The sequence below is a fragment of the Nipponia nippon genome, unplaced genomic scaffold (genome assembly GCF_047370975.1).
Source record: "Nipponia nippon isolate SJK-2023a ecotype South Korea unplaced genomic scaffold, ASM4737097v1 scaffold_8, whole genome shotgun sequence".
Lineage (NCBI taxonomy): Eukaryota > Metazoa > Chordata > Aves > Pelecaniformes > Threskiornithidae > Nipponia > Nipponia nippon.
In genome coordinates, this window is record NW_028262402.1 from 1,474,347 (window position 1) to 1,492,320 (window position 17,974).

The 17,974-nt window shown below is 43.0% G+C and overlaps 1 protein-coding gene across 10 annotated transcripts; it reads left to right on the forward strand.

The window, feature by feature from the left end:
* The first annotated feature begins 1,189 nt into the window (after nucleotides 1-1,189).
* Nucleotides 1,190-17,117, forward strand: INIP (INTS3 and NABP interacting protein). 10 transcript variants are annotated; one of them, XM_087742514.1, is made up of 7 exons: nucleotides 1,252-1,329; nucleotides 1,770-1,972; nucleotides 2,468-2,554; nucleotides 7,287-7,413; nucleotides 11,873-11,975; nucleotides 14,556-14,646; nucleotides 16,434-17,117. In XM_087742514.1, exons 5-7 carry the CDS (start codon nucleotides 11,938-11,940, stop codon nucleotides 16,527-16,529), a joined length of 225 nt encoding a protein of 74 aa, XP_087598640.1. In that variant the 5' UTR covers nucleotides 1,252-1,329; nucleotides 1,770-1,972; nucleotides 2,468-2,554; nucleotides 7,287-7,413; nucleotides 11,873-11,937; the 3' UTR covers nucleotides 16,530-17,117. The 10 variants fall into 10 exon arrangements, with proteins under 10 accessions (XP_087598636.1, XP_087598640.1, XP_087598641.1 ...); XM_087742515.1 differs by lacking the exon at nucleotides 7,287-7,413 and adding an exon at nucleotides 9,747-9,823; XM_087742512.1 differs by having other exon boundaries at nucleotides 1,770-1,967.
* Nucleotides 17,118-17,974: the final 857 nt, after the last annotated feature.

Below are 17,974 nucleotides of genomic sequence, written 5' to 3' on the forward strand. Positions count from 1 at the left end.
ATAGCTGTCTGTGGCAGAAGACCTTAAAAAATTATGTATCTATTTGGTTGTCCAAGCTAAGAGACTAGGGTGGCATTTAGGACTGTGTATACCCTGTGTATGTTCTTACCAATATAAATAATTGCATCGTAACTAAAGCAACACTTTTTAATAAGCCCTTTTTCCACTTTAGGCCTGGAGAGTGATGAGGTTATGGACTTCTAAGACTTGATGGAAGAGGAAGCAGATGAAATTAAATGCCCTGCAGTGTACAGAAGGTTTGACTACCAGATCCAAGATGGCCCTTGCCGTAAGTCAGTGTCTTTTTTGCTCAGAAACGCCTGTTATGTACACCACCAAAACCTCAGTATTAAAAAGTTGAATATCTTGCAGTAAAAACGTATCTAACTAGAGACATCTTGAACTAAGACTTAATAATAAAAAAAAAAAGTAACTGATTTGCTGTACTTACCTTCAAATTTGGTTCTAAAAAAAAAGGCCTTTCATGAAAATTGTTTACTGCCTTAGAAAAAGGCCTGCGTATAAAACTTAAGTAGGCAAAGTGACCGGTTTCTTGGCTAGCCAGAGGTCAGCGTCGGCCCCATCTGTTTGCAGCCTGTGCTATTATTTATGGCACTGCTGAAGAATTGATTTTAGCCGCGTGCGATCGGGGGCGCGGCTGTTCAGGGCCACAGACCCAGTCACGGCCCAGCCGGGCTGGAGTCCAGCTGCAGCCTCGTAACCACAGGGGCGCAGGGCAGGAGTCGGCGGTGGGTGCTTAGGACTAAGGCTCATCCGACGGGACGGGACGGGACGGGCGGCCGAGGAGGAGACGCTCTCGTTTACAGAGCCGTCACTCGACGCCTGGGAAGCAAGAGATGCTCTCGTTTACACAGCCGTCACTCGACGCTTGGGAAGCAAGCCACGCGACAGCAACGTGAACGCGCAGCCCTTTCGGGAATCCGTGCCGAGCAGTCGTTCCTGACGTGTTCAAACTCCGTGGCCGAGACAAAAAATTAAACAACCCTTCCACTTTTCTTTCCCCCCCCATTTAACCACGCTGATGCCTGAAGTCCCCTTGAAGCGGACTGGCCACTCCGACCTGTCCGTCAAACTACGCGAGGTGACGCGCATCGCCGCCGCCCGGGAAGGAGACAGACGGGGCGGGCGGAGGGGGCGTCGTCGCGCCGTCGCTGCGTCATGCGCATGTGCCGCGAGCTGATTGGCTGCGGCGGGGCTGGGCGGGACGAGCCAAGTCGGGAAGGGGGTGGGGCGGGATGGCCGTGAGGCCGCCGGGCTGCGGCTAGAGGTGGGCGGCGGGGGCAGCAGCGGAACGGAGCCTGCGGGCAGGTGGGTAGCGGGAGGGCAGGGCCCCGGCCCCGCCGGCCCGGGGAGGGCGAGAGCGGAAGAGTCCGTCTCTTGTAGGCGGGGGGGGGGAGAGGGTGAGCGGGTGAGCGGGAGAGTCCACATGGGCGGGGGGGGGGGGAGTCCATTCCGGCGCCCCCCCGTCCCCTTCCCGCCGGTTCCCCCCGCCTCACAGCCCGGTTCCCCCCGCCGCGCCCTGGGGCTCTCGGCGTGGTGCCCGCCTGTCAGCGGCCTGCCAGCCGCTGGTGGGGCCCCGCGGACCTGGGCGGGCCGCAGCGGCTGCGCGGTGACTGGCCCCCCGGAGCGCCTCTCCCCGGCCCGCTGCCGCCGTCCGGGTCAGGCCGTTTATCATGGAGAAACTCGTTCTGACCGGTGTCACTGCTCTTCATTAATAGCGTTGTTTAATTACCTTTTCGTTGCGCTAGCGTTGCTGCTCAGGGACCCGCAGTTCGGGGGGGGTACCTGTTCCCTGGCCTCCTGTTGGAATCTGACCGACTGATCCACGCTTCCCACAGGGTTCGGTGCTGCCGTCCCTCCCCTCCACCCGGCTGAGCTGGAGCCCTTCGCCACCGCGCTTCACAGACCGGCACCTGAATGGACACAGAAGTTGATGGTGGCCCGAGGTGAGGTATGGCTGAGGAGCGGGCATCCCTTTTTGTTCTGCCACAGCTGTGAGGATGGTACCCTTCAGCAGGCCTTCTAACTGGGATTTAGGTTTCCTTTCCTCAAGGAATCAGTTTTCTTGAGTTAGACCCTAAACTGAGGTCTTTCAGGGCTTTAGCATTTAAGGACTATAATACTTCAATGTGGCTTTTAAGTGTAGTCCGACGTGCTTTGTCAGGAAGAAGTTCTGTTAGGAAAAAGTGTGTATGACTCCAGAATGACTAAAGGTTATTCTCAAGTCACTAGAATCCAAAAAAGAATTAATCACAACTGTTGATATTTCAAGCTAAAAATTTCAGTCAGAACAATATAAATAGTATTACATGTTTTAAGCAATACACATGCTGTGTTTGCCTTATGCTTTGTAACAGTTGCCACGTTTACAAAATCTATAACAGAATGAAATCCAAGCTTTTCTTTTAAAGGCATATATTTATCTTACATTGTGCCTGTTTTGCAGATATTTGTGTCGTTAAAAGATTTGAACTGCAGCTGAATAAAACTAGGGCTGAAAATTGAGGGATGGCAGCAAATCCTTCAGGACAAGGTAGGTTTTAATCTAAGTATTCAAGGGGAAAGACTATGTGCAAAATGTTAATGAAGTCACCAAAACCGTAAGTTTATTGTATAGAAAGAGCAAAAAGGGGAAGAGAGGCAGGAAGGTGGGCCTGAAAGTAGCAGAATGTAAGCAAGCTTTCTGGAAGAAGACACACACATTAAATGCTTGAAAGACACCACTGATGGCTGGTTATTTACTTTGAATTACTATGTGTTCCTTCGTGCTCAAGTTATGAAGTACCTGTCATGCCTGTGGTGCTGTAGCTATTTCCTGAAGCATCTCTCAGACACTTACAATGCTTAGTGTTGAACATGACTTGCAGCTCTTGGGCTCAGTATCACGGAACAGCCAGAAGTCTAATATATTCCACACTGGGTGCAGCAAGACCCAGGCAGTAATAGCTGTCAAGGATAGATAGCAAGCGGCCAGGCCTAGGAGGAAAAGCCAAATAAAATCATAATGCTAATTCCGATGAATGTTTCTTTGCGTGATGACGCATCTGAATTGCATCCATAAAATCGTTCAAGATGTGGAAACGGTCCTAGAAATACCTAGAAATGGTCCATCTACCTAGCATGTGCATTAGGGTCTGGGGGGCCGGGGGGGGGGGTGGGTCACACGGTAAATTGAAGGAGGGTCTTAAATCGCCCTCTAGAGGTGCATTCTGGAAGTCTTAGTGGAACTCTGAGGCTTGTCTCTTCTGTGGAAGAGCTGAGGAGGAAAAAAGCTTCTCAGGTATGACAGTTCACTTGCTGGTTCTGAGAAATTAATTCAGAATTGTTTCCCAGCAGCCTGAGACTTCTTCATGCACATTTATGTGTGAGTGTCCTTACCTGGGAAAGCAGTCCCACAAAGCTGGGTGTAATTAATTCTGAAGTGCTGATGCTTTGAAGGGGTACCAGATCACTTGTGTGGTTTCCTCCCCCCACAACGGCCCTCTGCTTTCAAAACAGAAGAAATGTGTTGGTCCAAAAGACAGATTTTATTTGCTACTTGACAAAAAGAAGGCAGTTTTAGTAACGCTTGTTGAGCTTTTATAAAGTGTTGAGAGAGGAATACTGCCGATTGCAGATAGTTGTCTGCCAATTTTAACTCTGAGAAGTTTTTGGTATGCCATGGTAAATCTTGCTTTATTCTGTGAATACCAAGTCAGCATCATTGCAAGGAATAGAATGTTGTCATGGAGAGTTAAAGCTACGTTTTCTTGAATATGTGAATTTACTGAGAATTAGGATAGGGATTTTTGTGCCAGAATGCCTTTGCTTCCCTCCAGATTCCAGAGGCTTATAATTTAATAGAGCCTTGGAATCTGCTTTTATGCTTTGAAATACCCTTTAGAGACTGACTAAAGGAACTGCTTAATTATCATATGAAAATTATTTGCACTAAGCAGGCAAGAAACTTTATCAAGTTTAATCACCCAAATGAGACTATAAGTAATACACCTAGGAAAATTAGAAAGGAACAGGTAAATATGAGCAACAGTTCAAGGCCTCTGTACCTTCTCTTGGCCAGATGTAGTGTAGTAGTGAAAACGATTGAGACAAATGCTTGTTGCATGGCACACATATTGGTGCTGTTCAAGCAATTAATTCTCTCATTTCCTTCTTCTTGAACAAAAGGAATAGGGATTTACTTATGAATGGTAGCACTTACTCATACAGAACTGTAAGGATGAATTAAACGTTAGCCTTCTACACAGGTAGACTGTGTTAGTAATTTTTTGTACCAAGTTGTTTCTTTCCCTTTAATCAGTACCAGCTATTTTTCTAGGAGTTCATTGAGTTTTCTGTTAATTGCAGACTAGGGCTATAAAGGTTAAGATTTTGTGGACTGGACTTTCTTTAATTCATTGGACTCTTAGTAAAGCACTCTTTTTGATTAGAATCTCAAAGATGAGGCACTGCGTATGAGTGCAGGAAAACCAAAGAGAATTGAATGAAAACCTTACTTCAGGCCGTTGGTACCACATGGAACTGATTGCCTGAGACTTATTACAGCATTTAAAAGAAATGGAAAAGCTTTTAACATGCTGTGTATTGTCCACAAGATGAGCTCATAGAGCAGAGTGGTACATTTTGGTAGCAGGGGAGGAAATCATCTTCTAAATTATAGAAATTACTTTCAGGTGCTCAGTAATACACTGCTTCTGCAGCAAATTTCACAGTACTTACACAACATTCGTTAATAATGCTGCTCTTGTAATGCTTGTGCACAGAAGGCCAGAGTGTACCTTGCGTGTTACTAAATTAAAGACTCCCATGTGTGTGTTCTCCTAGAGGAAGGCCTCTGAGGTGAGAAAAATGTGACTGCTCAGGAAGGACTCTCCTTTAGGTGTCCACAGGTAGAAGAAATACAGGTCCTGCTTCAGACAGGGTTGAACTTTTCTGAAAAGAGTTCTGGTATGTTGAAAGAACCAAGCTCTTGAAATATATACAGAATTCTATGCTGCAGGCTGTAGCAATTCTACAAGGTCTCTTTCTGTCCTGGCAGTTGTTTATCCTTTTGGCGTAAAGGTATATGAGCACATTCACATACCACAGTGAGCAGCTAGGCGTAGCATTCTGTTCACCGAGCCTGTGTTAAAAAGGAAGATTGTGCTGTTCTGCATTGAATTATGTCATCATCTACAAACTTCGCTGCTCTGTGTCTTGAGTCTGATCTGTGTGCAAGCATAGTGTTATAGAATCATAGGATGGTTTGGGTTGGAAGGGACCTTAAAGATCATCCAGTTCCAACCCCCCTGCCATGGGCAGGGACACCTTCCACTAGACCGGGTTGCTCAACGCCCCATCCAACCTGGCCTTGAACGCTTCCAGGGATGGGGCATCCACAACTTCTCTGGGCAACTGGTTCCAGTGTTTCACCACCGTCGTAGTGAAGAATTTCTTCTTTATATCTAGTCTAAATCTACTCTTTCAGTTTGAAGCCATTACCCCTTGTCCTATCACTATATGCCCTTGTAAAAAGTCCCTCTCCAGCTCTCTCATAGGCCCCCTTCAGGTACTGGAAGGACTACTATATGGTCTCTCCAGAGCCTTCTCTTCTCCAGGCTGAACAGCCCCAGCTCTCTCAGCCTGTCCTCACAGGAGAGGTGCTCCATCCCTCTGATCATCTTCGTGGCCCTCCTCGACCTGCTCCAACAGGTCTATGTCCTTCTTATGCTGGGAGCCCCAGTGCTGGACGCAGTACTCCAGGTAGGGTCTCACCAGAGTAGAGGGGAAGAATCACCTCCCTTGACCTGCTGGTCACACTTCTTTTGATGCAGCCCAGGATATGGTTGGCCTTCTGCGCTGTGAATGCACATTGCTGGGTCATATTGAGCTTATCAGCCAAACCCTCCAAGTCCTTCTCCTCAGGGCTGCTCTCAATCCATTCTCCGCCCAGCCTGTATTTGTGCTTGAGATTTCCCCGACCCATGTGCAGGACCTTGCACTTGGCCTGGTTGAACTTCATGAGGTTTGCACGGGCCCACCTCTCCAGCCTGTCAAAGTCCCTCTGGATGGCGTCCCTTCCTTCCAGCGTGTTGACCCCACCACACAGCTTGGTGTCATCCACAAATTTGGCTGAGGGTGCACTCAGTCCCACTGTCCGTGTCCCTGACGAAGATGTTAAACAGCGCTGGTCCCAATACTGACCCCCGAGGTAAGCCACTTGTCACTGACATTGAGCTGTTGACTGCAACTCTTTGATGTGCCCATCCAGCCAATTCCTTGTCCACTGAGTGGTCCGTCCACCAAATCGATGTCTCTCCAATTTAGAGATAAGGATATTGTGTGGGACAGCGTCAAAATGCTTTGCACGAGTCCAGGTAGATGACATCAGTTGCTCTTCCCTTATCCACCAATGCTCTAACCCCATGGTGGTAGAAGGCCATCAAATTTGTCAGGCACAGTTTGCCCTTTGTGAAGGCCTGTTGGCTGTCACCAGTCACTTCTGTTTTCCATGTGCCTTAGCATAGTTTCCAGGAGGATCTGCTCCATGATCTGGCCAGGCACAGAGGTGAGACTGGCCTGTAGTTCCCCAGGTCTTCCTTTTTTCCCTTTTTAAAAATGGGGGTTATGTTCCCTCCTCGGTGCCCTAAGGATCTTGAACTCCACCATTTCATGGTCACTGGAGCCAAGGCTGCCCTTGAGCTTCACACTCCCCACCAGCCCCTCCTTGTTGGTGAGAACAAGGTCCAGCATAGCACCTCTCCTCGTTGGTTCAGCTGTCACTTGGAGAAGGAAGTTATCAACGTATTCCAGGAACCTCCTGGACTGGTTATGCCCTGCGGTGTTGTCCCTCCAACAGATACCAGGGTGGCTGAAGTCCCCCATGAGGGACCAGGGCATGTGAATGTGAGACTGCCCCTATCTGTCTGTAGAGGGCCTCATCTGCTCAGTCTTCATGGTTGGGTGGCTTGTAGCAGAGCCCTGCTATAATGTCACCTGTCCCTGCCCTCCCTTTAATCCTGACTGATAAGCTCGTGGTTGGCTCCTCATCCACCCCCAGGCGGAGCTCCATGCACTCCAGCTGGTCATTGGCATAGAGGGTGACACCCCCTCTATGTCTTCCTTCCTGTCCTCCCTAAAGAGCCTGTATCCTTCCATTCCAACACTCCAGTCATAAGGAGCCATCCCACCGTGTCTCTGATGCCAATAGGATCATAGCCCTGCAGGTGTGCGCACGTCTCTAACTCCTCTTGTTTATTCCCCATGCTGCGTGCGTTTGCATACAGGCATTTAAGTTGGGCCCCTGATGAAGCTGACTTGCTGGAGTGGCTGGAATTCCTTTGTGCAACTCTTCAGGTGCTCTACTGCTGACCTGTGATCCTTCTCCAGGTTGCTGGCACTGACATCAAACTGGTAGGAGTGGGATGGATTGGGGTTCCCCTCCCCCAGCAACTTTAGTTTCAAGCAATGGCCTAAAGTACGACTTTTGATCAATTTTGTTTGGTTTTGCTGCAGTCATATGCAGCTCCTCATCTTTGAAATTCTAATCACAAGAGTGCTTTCAAAGCACCTCCTAGTACCTGAGGGCTGCAGCGTATTTCTTTCCTTGGAGAACTTTGCGGCCATAAAGCAGTCAACGACGTACATTCAGCTATGCATGTAGTTGTTTTCTGGAGGGACAGACAAAATATTAATATACCTTTTAGTAATTCAAGTTAATTTACTGAATTACTAATGTGCCTTTTGTTTCATTGTCACACACGTATATGAAAGCATATCCAAATGTAAATTGTTACTGAAAAGCATTGATGTGCAGCAAACTATTAGATGATGTATTGTGATGCCAGTAGTCATAAGTGGAAAAGGAAATCAAAATACACTTACTCCATCCTTTTTCTGAAGCATTGTGTGTTTAATAAGGTCTTTAGATTCTGCTTTTTAAGAGGTTGCTGCCTCACTTCATGAAGGCTACCATTTATGAAAGCATTCACTTTCAGTAAAGAAATTGCTGTGAAATGCTTTCTGAATTGAGCAGGCAGAGCAGTGTGCAGTGATGGTGCTTTTTATTGTACAGACCTTAGAGCAGACATCCAGCTTTGAAACCATTTTTCCAAGTAGAAGTATCGTTTCAAACTATTTTTCCACGTATCTTGAACACAAAGTGTTGGAGGACTCTTTCGTGCCATTACACATCTATGGACAAATGATAAATAACGCATATTAGAAAAAACTTATACATACCGTGAATTTGAAGCAAGCAACAGATCAGGGAAAAGATATGAGATTAAAAGCAAGAACTTCAAAAGTAGATAAAGGTAATACTGTTTCTTGCCATGCAGAGTTAGCTAGTAGAACTAACTGACATAGGCAGGATGGTAGGATTGGGTGTCAGGATTAGGTGTTAGCATTAGGTTAAAGAGCAAAGCTTGCTGTGAGCTCTTAAAGCTCCCAGTATCACTCAGCAAGGCTTCAACTTTCTCTAATTTTCTGCCTTTCACATGCAAAACATCAGTGCAAGTAAACTTTTAGCTCCTGCACAGAGCCCTTAATACAATGCTCGATGTCAGAAATAGAGGTGTCAGATAGAACAGGTTTAAATGTTAAATGTCCTGAATCTGCTACCTTAGAGAGTAATCTGAGGATCCAGGTGCTCAGTTTGACATCTGACACTGCCATTAATCTATTTAGCTGCCTTGAAGGGGTCATTTTGTGTCAGGACTCTTGTGTCTGCGAAGCAGAGAATATTAATGAACTGCAGTATTCATGAACTGTTCAAACTCTAAGTAGTAGTGCAACTCAGCCCTGTTAAGGGAAGTCTAAACTTAAAGCTTTATTAAGAAGTTACTATGTTTGAGAATCTACACTTCCTTTCATAGATGAGAATCTGGTCTATACTAAGGATGGCTTTTTTTTTCGCATGTCCACTTTTTTAGTACTAGAAAGCAGAACAGACATATCAAATCTACAAATGAAAAATTACTTTCTTTATAATTGACGTAGGAAACTTCTGTGGCTGTTTCAGGTTGGTTTTTATGGAAGCACTTTGGGGTCCTGGGCAGGGAAGAATCTAAATGGAAGTCTCGCTTATGTATTGCCAGATATGATGAATTATTTTGTAAAGATGCCAGATTTTCTTTCTAAAATGGATTTCTCATGTCCCACCCCCTCCATTGTTAACTTTTAAATTAACAGGTTTTACTTTGCACTTTAAAAAAGTTTAAAATACCTGTAGGAACTTAACATTGCTGACCTGAGGAGCACTAACATGTACATGTTGGATGTCCTCCTCCATTTTCTCAAGTAGGCTTTTTTCTATTTACCATTAATAAATTCTCTTCAACAAATGACTTTTTCAGTACAGCAGGTTGCTGATGGGCACTGTCTGAAGTCTAGAGCAAAATACTACTTTTCATTTTTAAAAAGACCTCTCTTTTTTTTTTTTTCTTTTAAAAAAAGATCTCTCTTAGTAGAGGAATCAGAAAAGGAAGAAAAAATACCTGGGTTTCTTCTGAATCCCTTATCTGCCATAAGATACTGTAGCAAGACTCATACTAAAATAAGACAGTGATAATCTTGCACAGTTTCTGATCACAGTTTAAAAACAGCATTTAAAATTTTATTCTTACACGTCTCAAGCCTTTCTGAATCATACCATCTGCTTCATGGTAAATGTAAGCATATTTAGTCTTTATTTTTTAGCTGACAGCAACTTGTATTAAAAAGCGGTCTCCTTTTTCTTGCCTCAGTCACCATATCGTCTGAATTCCAAGCATGCATTTAAGATGTATGCAGTTTGGGATAAACAAGCACTAGCAGAAGGCTGGTGAGTAATATGTCAAGTATTAAGCTTTTTGGCTGAAAACCATGTAAGATGAGCATACAGACACGATCACTTTAGCTCAGATCCTCTTAGAGGTATTTCAGTCATCCTATTACAGCATCGTCTCCAGAATTTACAAGAAAGTAAAGTCTGGGCTAGCTGCAACTCAGAAGTGTTAAATCTTAGCTTGTTAGCAAGATCTCTCAGCCTTTGTATCTCTTAGAGCACACGTTCAGCTGTGTTTTAATGTTTTAAACTCATTGCAAGTGTAGGGTGTTCAAAAAAAGATAGTGTACCATACCTAAAGAGCAGAGAAACATCGAAGACCTTAATCAATATACTTACAAAACAGAGTTTAAGTGGAACTAATGCCATATGGGAAGGAGAGATTAACAGATGGAAAAATAGCAATCAATTAAATTTAATTTAAAAATCTGTTAACAAATGTAAAGATGATTATGGGTAATCTTGCATAAAACCACAGTAAAATGTAATCGAACAACTGCTGCTTTTGAGAACTCTGAGACACTGAGGCTTAGGGGTGTGTATGTTAGGCATAGTAAAAGAAAAAGGTGAGGGTTTGATAGCAAGGCAATATGGATGCAAATTATTATTTAGAGTTGAAGGTTTCTACCTGATAATTGTCTCCTTCACTGAGCCATGCTGATGAAAGGAATATTGGGTTATGTAATTGAGCAGCAAGAGAAGATCTCTCAAAGGGAATGAACTTTGAGTGCAGCTACTGAAAATAAATTTCAAATCACTTTACCTTGACATGCTAATACTCCCCTTAAGAGTTACCATGTCTGGCCTTCCTAACAGCTTGTGGGCTGCCATTTTTTAGTGGTGTTACTAAAACAGCACTCAGGGTGGGAGCACAACACACAGCAATTTCCAATGGGAATGACTTTGACTTTTTGTATGGAGGAAATAAAGGAGATAACTTGATTTTACATCTGGTTTTGTGTTTGTTTGTTTTATTACAGTGTAGTGGCTTGATATTTATAGAATAGCAGCAAATTAGAGATTAAAAAAAAGTGTATATTCTTGACGTGAGGAGTGTCCTTAGTGGCACAGAGGCCTGTAAGAGTCAGCTCTGTAGCTGTTGTCCTCAATTGTGCTGTACAGGCATACTGGGCAACAGCTGGGACTTGTGTGTCTGGTTTACTTGGTGGTTGCAATAAGATCCTTTACCATATAAGAGTACTGTGTAAGAGCAGCAGTTTTGCCACATTTTCATTTAGAAGGCAACTTTGAAAATATAAAAATAGCAGCTATTTTAGGCATTTTCTAAATTCCCTCACTCACTCTACTTCACTCACTCTACTCACTCTAGTACACAAGATCCCTTTGGGATAATGATGTACAGAGCAAATAAAGGCCACGTTCTCGTATTGTGTCCAAACAGTTTAATTTTCCTTCTCTGTTCCAGCATTGTGGTCATACTCAGGCTAAGGGTAGTGTGTATATGTAAGGACATCAATACATTAAAACTAAAACCTTTCTGCACAGATTGAATAAAAGGTTGTATTTTTTTTATATAAGCACATGTGCAAGCTTAGTGGTCATCTCATTCTTAACCGTTATATATATAAAACTTGTATTATAGTTTGAGTTCAGTGGCATGAGAAATTAGGCCCCATGAGTGTATTACTCCTTTATTATCATTGAGTTGTATGTTCAGTGACTTCATTTTAAATCTAGAACCTGGTAAGTTTACTTTTTTTTTGAAAGGCAAGTATTTGATCGTCTATCTTGTTTATAGCTCCAGAGCTGGCTTGGGAAGGGGTAGGATCTAACTCAAGACAGAAACCTGTATTTCAAAATGTATTAATATGTATGACAGCTTAAGGAAGCTATTTCATGTCGTAAAATGAGAAAAGGAAAAATGAAACCTATTTATTAATAGCCTTTCAGATGGGTGCAAAGTTTTAAAGATTAGTGTATTCATCATAATGTCATATTGTACAGAGACTTTTAATTCCACAAGGTTAGAGTTGGGCCATAGAAATCAAGTAAATCTCTCTAATATTTTTCTGTCATTCCCACCAGGTTTCCAGAATAAAAATAGGGTTGCAATCCTGGCAGAACTAGACAAGGAGAAGAGAAAGTTACTTATGCAAAACCAGTCTTCCACAAATCACCCTGGAGCCAGGTATTTTATGTTCTTAGACCTGTTTGGACATCACTGAATACATCAAAGGAAAAAAAAATAGCAAGTGATCTGTAAACTTAGATAAACACTTATCAGAAGTGTTTTCTGACCATCCTTAATAATCAGTCAGATAGACCTTGCACTTTAGGAACATAGTAGTATTTAAAATTGCTTACAGACCTTGAATTTTGGCTTAGATAATTTCCATTTGAGAAGGGGAGAAGCAGATATGCTTACTCAAATGTATTAAAGTCAACCTTAAAGAAGAATCAGGTAGCAGGCACTGAAAAAGCATTTAATTATTAAGCTAAAATGCCCTAAGGAATCGAAGTAGCAGACCATTAGGTTCAGGGTACTGTGTGTTTAGAGAAGAACGGTTACAGCATGGAGTGCATTATCCCTGAAACTCCCTGTGTGCAAGACAAAGCCAGTTTATGTTACTGCAGATCTTCTTGTAAAAGACGCTGTGTTGTAAGGATGATTCTACACCATAAGGTAGGTTCATCATAAGGATGATTCTACACCTAATCTGAGTTTGGGAGCTGTCTCCAACTTAAGACAAAAAGATTAGATTTTTGTCATAAATCAGTAACTAGAAAATCACATGCTGGTTTACGGGGAGAAATAGAGATAGTTGAACTTTTGGGTTAGCAAGAAGTAAGAGCAGTGCCATATTCTAGACACAGTCTGTTACGTACAGCGTCTCTACAAGAGTCAAATGCTCTGTATACAGTATGAATGCTGCCTGTGTCTTTTTTCAAGGAGATTCTAGCTCACTTTTAATTCCTTCATACTGTCAAAAAGCATGCAGACTGTTTGAAATCACCTGAGTTAGTTCTCTGAGTGACTCTCTATACAGTTATTATTCAAGCAAAATTATTGATTAGAGAAGAAAATAGAAATATCATACTGTTATGTACAACCCCTGACTCCTGGCTACAGTGTTTACATACTTCATTGCGAGTCTGGCAGAGTTTCAGGGAGTGCTTGTTTGCCACCTTCTTTCTTTAAGGAAAAATAACACTACATGCTAGTGAGCAGAATTAGAATGTGCTAATTTTGAAGGTGGGGATGGGGGCAAACCTACAAAGCAGCAGTCAAACTCTCTGCTTTGGCATGGTGGGCTAATGTGTGATTTTTGAGAAGCTGACAGTTCTGTGGCAGGGGTGTTGTGCCAAAGGTTTTGGACCACAGAGTTGTCAGAAACGAGACCACAGAAATTCTGCAAACTTGACAGAAAAAAGCTTGATGTACCTAAAGCACAACAGTGGGGCATGGCCAGCATAAGGGTGAATGAGTTAATTGATTTCTGACCTTGGCATATGGGAATCCTCTATCCAAGAATGGAAGACGTCTCTTGAAAAGTGTCAGCCTATGATGAAGCCTTAAGATTATCTACAGAAATCATATTGAAAAGTTAGAGGGTACAGAATTAAATGCAAAATAAATACCTTCAAAATAACTGAAACTACTGTGTTTTAAATAAACTGAGTAGTACTTTTCTCGAGCAGTGAAGCTTATCTTAATATTTGTCATAAAATCTGTTCAGAGGATTGTTACTTAGCTTTCATTATGCATTTAGGCGTGGATTTGGCTAAAGGTCTTTTCATGAGCATGGCTGCTTTTGAAAAACTGATTTACTAAATCAGCTCTTGACATTGAAGCTGCTGGGAAAGGTCAGCCTGATGAGTTTGCATGGATCCCTTGTTGTCCTTCATACTTTTGCCTCTATGACTGAGGAGAGCTGGGCTTTCAGCACCAGTCTCCAGAGCCAGTTTCAGAGGTAGTTGTGAGTTGCCTTGTGATACAGCTCTAATGGCAGCCCTCACTGATCTCTATCTGGAGGATGGCTGATCATGTTACTTATATAGAGTTGGGGAAAAAAAAAGCCTGCTTTTTATTTCTTCTTTTTGGGTTAACAGGCTGGACAAGTCTTAAGATATAAAAGCCAATAAAACCTATTTAGAAATTTTAATTTGAAACCTAATGTATGCTGCACTGAGATAGATAAGCAAAATCAATTTTAGGTACTCTAAGCTGTCATCAGGGGATCATTATTTCAGTTACATCAGTAGGAAGCTCCTTTACCATAAGCAGTGATCTGCCACCCACCTGCCAAAGAACTGGTCTTGTACTGAAGACTGCAGAGCTCTTATTAGTGCTTCTGTTTATGACAGTTGTTTAGGCCAGTCACTGAATGACTGAGTAATGGTGAAAACATAAAGCTGTTGTTTTAAAAATTGCTGACATTGTCTATCGTTGCACACCAGTGGTTCCACTGACTTCAGTGGGACTCCACCCATAAGCAACAGCCACAACAGGCTTCAGGACTTTGAGTCTTCTGGGTTTAGTTTGGCATCAGTTGTTTATGCTAAGTCAAATGATACAGCTGTGGTCACTCCATTTTTCTTTTCTCTCTTATGTTAGCAAATAGTAATTCCAAACAATAGTTAACAATTGTCAAGCCGTGAGTCAAATAAATCATGAGCTAGCTGTGGAAGTCATGGAATCTATGGCTAGAATGGCAAGGACACGTTTTTTTCTGTGGTATGTATCATTCCATCTTGTTCTTTTTTGCAGCATTGCACTTGCAAGATCACCGCTGAACAAGGATTTCCGTGATCATGCTGAGCAACAGCACATCGCAGCACAGCAGAAGGCTGCACTGCAGGTTAGCTGATACAGTCACACAGAGTTTAGCTTGGCTCTGTTTTAGATGTGCATCCCTTCAGAGAGCAGTCCTGCACCTAGAGAGAATGAAAAGCCCCTTTTAGAGGTTAGGTTTCATACATTGCTGTATTTGTCACAAGTGAAGTTTCTTCTTCTGTTATGATGAAAGCTTAAATCTGTCAGTTCATGCTCCCTCAATATGGTTGTAAGAATGTAGCCTACAGTATCATCATAGCTGTTTTGTACATCTCGGTCAAAAGTCAGTTTCATCATACTTCTGAATGTCTCACAAAGCGTAGGGGGAACTAGCCACACAGTTTCCTTGGTTGAATCTGAGTAGGTGCCAAGTAAATACTCTGGACTTAGGAGTGACAGGGGTGAAAGATTTGGAAAACTTACTGGTACATTTACAGGCTTCTATTTGCTGCTAATTTGCTTATGTCAAGTGAGGCTGATTTTGGTGTTGAAATTGGAAATTGAGCAGGAAAGCATGGCCACCTGCCTTCCTGGCACTCTAGACAGCATGATTTGGCAGAGGGCACAGGAATGGTACAAATGTTGAGATGCAAACTAGCAAAGCTGTTTGCATATCCTATGCCTTGTTGTGTTTCTGTTACCCAGTAAAGGCCCCAGATAGCTTCTCCTAAAATGAATGGGAGCAGAAATGAGCTCTGGCTGGTGTCCTGTGTTGATCACAGAACATTGTAGGCTGGAAGGATCCTCTTGGAGGTTTCTAGTCCAGTGCCCTGCTCAAAGAATGACTAACAGCAGTGCTATATCACACTGTTCAGGGCATGGTCCAGTCGAGTTTTGAATCTCTCCAGGGATGGACTTCTCACAGCCTTTCTCGGCCCTGAGTCTGGCTCTGTCATCTCTGTATCCTGTCACTGGGTATCTGAAAACAGCATAAGATCTCCCCTCAGCTTTTTCTTCTTACAAGAAGCTCAGTCCTCTCACCATCCCCTTGGACGTTGAGAGCTCCAGCCCAGCCACTAGCCATCTCTTTGTGTCTCCGTTGGACTCCATCCAGTTTGTATCTCAAACCAGACGCAGTATTGCAAATGCAGCCTCATGGGTAGCTTCCCTTGGTCTGCTGGCCATCCTGTTGCTGATGTAGCCCACTGTGCTGGTAGCCTTTATCACTGCAAGGGCACACTGCTGGCTCAGGCTCAATTTGATATCCGCTAGGCCTTTTGCCAAGTGGTGGAAGGAAGAAATATGCAGGCCATCTAGCTTGCTGGAGTCCAATCTTTGAACTGGGAAGGGCTATGTACGATTTTACAAAGGTTGTCCAGAGCCATAAGCAGCAGCTGCCCTCCTCAGGTGAACAAGCATATACACATCACATGAGCAGAAGGCTGGTATCCTATGTTGTACAGGAGTGTGTCTCGTCACATGTCATTTGTACACGCAGCCTCAGGTTGTGTGACACTACTGATGCACACTTCTGGCAGTCCTATGTGGCAGCTGTCACATACCAAGACCTGTTAGTTGGTTATCGATGGGAGTGGAAGTATGGGGTCTAGGCAAAGGAGAGCGGTTAGGAGTTCATTACCACTCTCCCCACCTCCATGGCATTTGCTGAAAAATGTGCATCAGGGAACGGCCAAGTTAATTCCCTTGATGGGCTCTGTTCAGATGCGGCTAATCTAAAACACTGGTTTTGACTATCAGAGTTGAGGAGCAGACTGGGAGAAATAAATAATTAATGCTGCAGAAGCTGTAAATTCTTGAATTATATCAGTACTGCAGGGAGTTATGCTTTAACAAATGTTTTTCTCTTTCCAGCACGCACACGCACATTCCTCAGGATACTTCATAACTCAAGATTCTGCATTTGGAAATCTTATTCTTCCTGTCTTACCTCGACTTGAGGCAGAATAAGGAATGTTGTTTCTCAGAACTGCAAGGTCTGATTTTTGTCCATAGCAGGAACTGTCTGACCTTTTAATTTCTTTACTTATCTTAAAACCTATTTTTTTCTGGATTTTTTGTGGCCGTCTTTCAGGAGTGTGAGCTCTAACGATGAAAAAGCAATGTTGTTGCACAGTGATTTTTTTTTTTTATCCTGTATTTCTGTTCCTCTGTCAGATGGAAGACTTCCTTGGTGTGTGAAGTGCATAGTGCTTGCTCTTCCCTGTTTCTGTGCTTCCTTTAAATAAATGTCCAAACCAGGGTCATCAAGAGATGCACACTCTGTCAGCATTTGTATTTCTTATTATTGTGTACAGGTACTATATTTGATTTTAATGAAAGACAAAAGTTAATTTTGTCCATCAAAACAGACATGAATTTATCAAATGGATCAGTTAGTCTTTTTATTTTCCTCCCCCCCGCCCCGTATGCAGGAACATTGCTAGTGTACTGTTTGCTGTTGTAGTATCATCTGGTCTCAAGTCCTTAGATATAGTGTGCCTGCCTCTTATTTTGTTTTGTGAAATATTAAAATGAATTAAAATCGGGAAAAAGCAATTGTTTCAAACAGTCTTTTAACAGACAAAATAAAAGAAGTCTTTTAACTTTTGTGGACATTTCAGATGGAAAGTGTTGTCTGCAAGGACAATTCAGTTTAAAAGGTCATATTTTTCTAGTCATACCTTTTTCAATACTTAGTGTGTTTCGTTTTGTTTGCTTTTTTCCTTCCTGTTTTTACCTGTGGTAACCAATTCCAGTTCCATGCTGAAAAGAAATCTGTTCGTCTTAAGGTAAATTATTTTGGAATTGTGATCATGCTACCAGGATAAAGTAACTTAGAGTGACAAATAGTCCATACATAGACATTCTTGTATCTCCACATCTTTACTAATACAATCATACTAGTACTTGTATTGCTTAACCTATGGAGGCAAGTTTTAGAAAACAAAAAGAACAAGAGAACTTAAGTGGGAACCAGAAATCAGAAAGCATTTGTTAAATTGGTGCCAATTTGAAGCAGCTGTGTCCTTTGCAGAAACTTAGCTGTCCCATGAGGTTTCCAGGGTTGTAGTCTGCAGATTTCCTTAGATTTAGGGTATCCTGTTTCCATCTGCAGGGGATTGCCTGAATGCAGTAAGCATTACTGAACTGTAAGCACTGTTAACAATTCCATTCCTCATGAGTAAAAAAACAGAGCAAGGGCCAAGAGATTGGTGCAGGTATGCACCAAAAATGCCATCGCTTTCATATACCTCAGCTGAGGACAGACCCTTGCAGAAGCTGTAGCATACTGAAACATTTTCAAGAAGGAAAATCTTGTGGAGGAGGCCTGACAGAGCTTAAAGTGTGCAATTGTAACATGAACTATTCATATCATGTGCTTTTTTGAGGGGCCTGATGTGGTGAGTCACGGT

Coding starts and splice junctions, on each gene's coding strand:
- INIP (XM_087742507.1), top strand. CDS start 2,530: ATGGCAGCAAATCCTTCAGGACAAG. Junction 2,555..11,872: donor AGCAAATCCTTCAGGACAAG/GTAGGTTTTAAT, acceptor CATTCCCACCAG/GTTTCCAGAATAAAAATAGG. Junction 14,647..16,433: donor AGCAGAAGGCTGCACTGCAG/GTTAGCTGATAC, acceptor TTCTCTTTCCAG/CACGCACACGCACATTCCTC.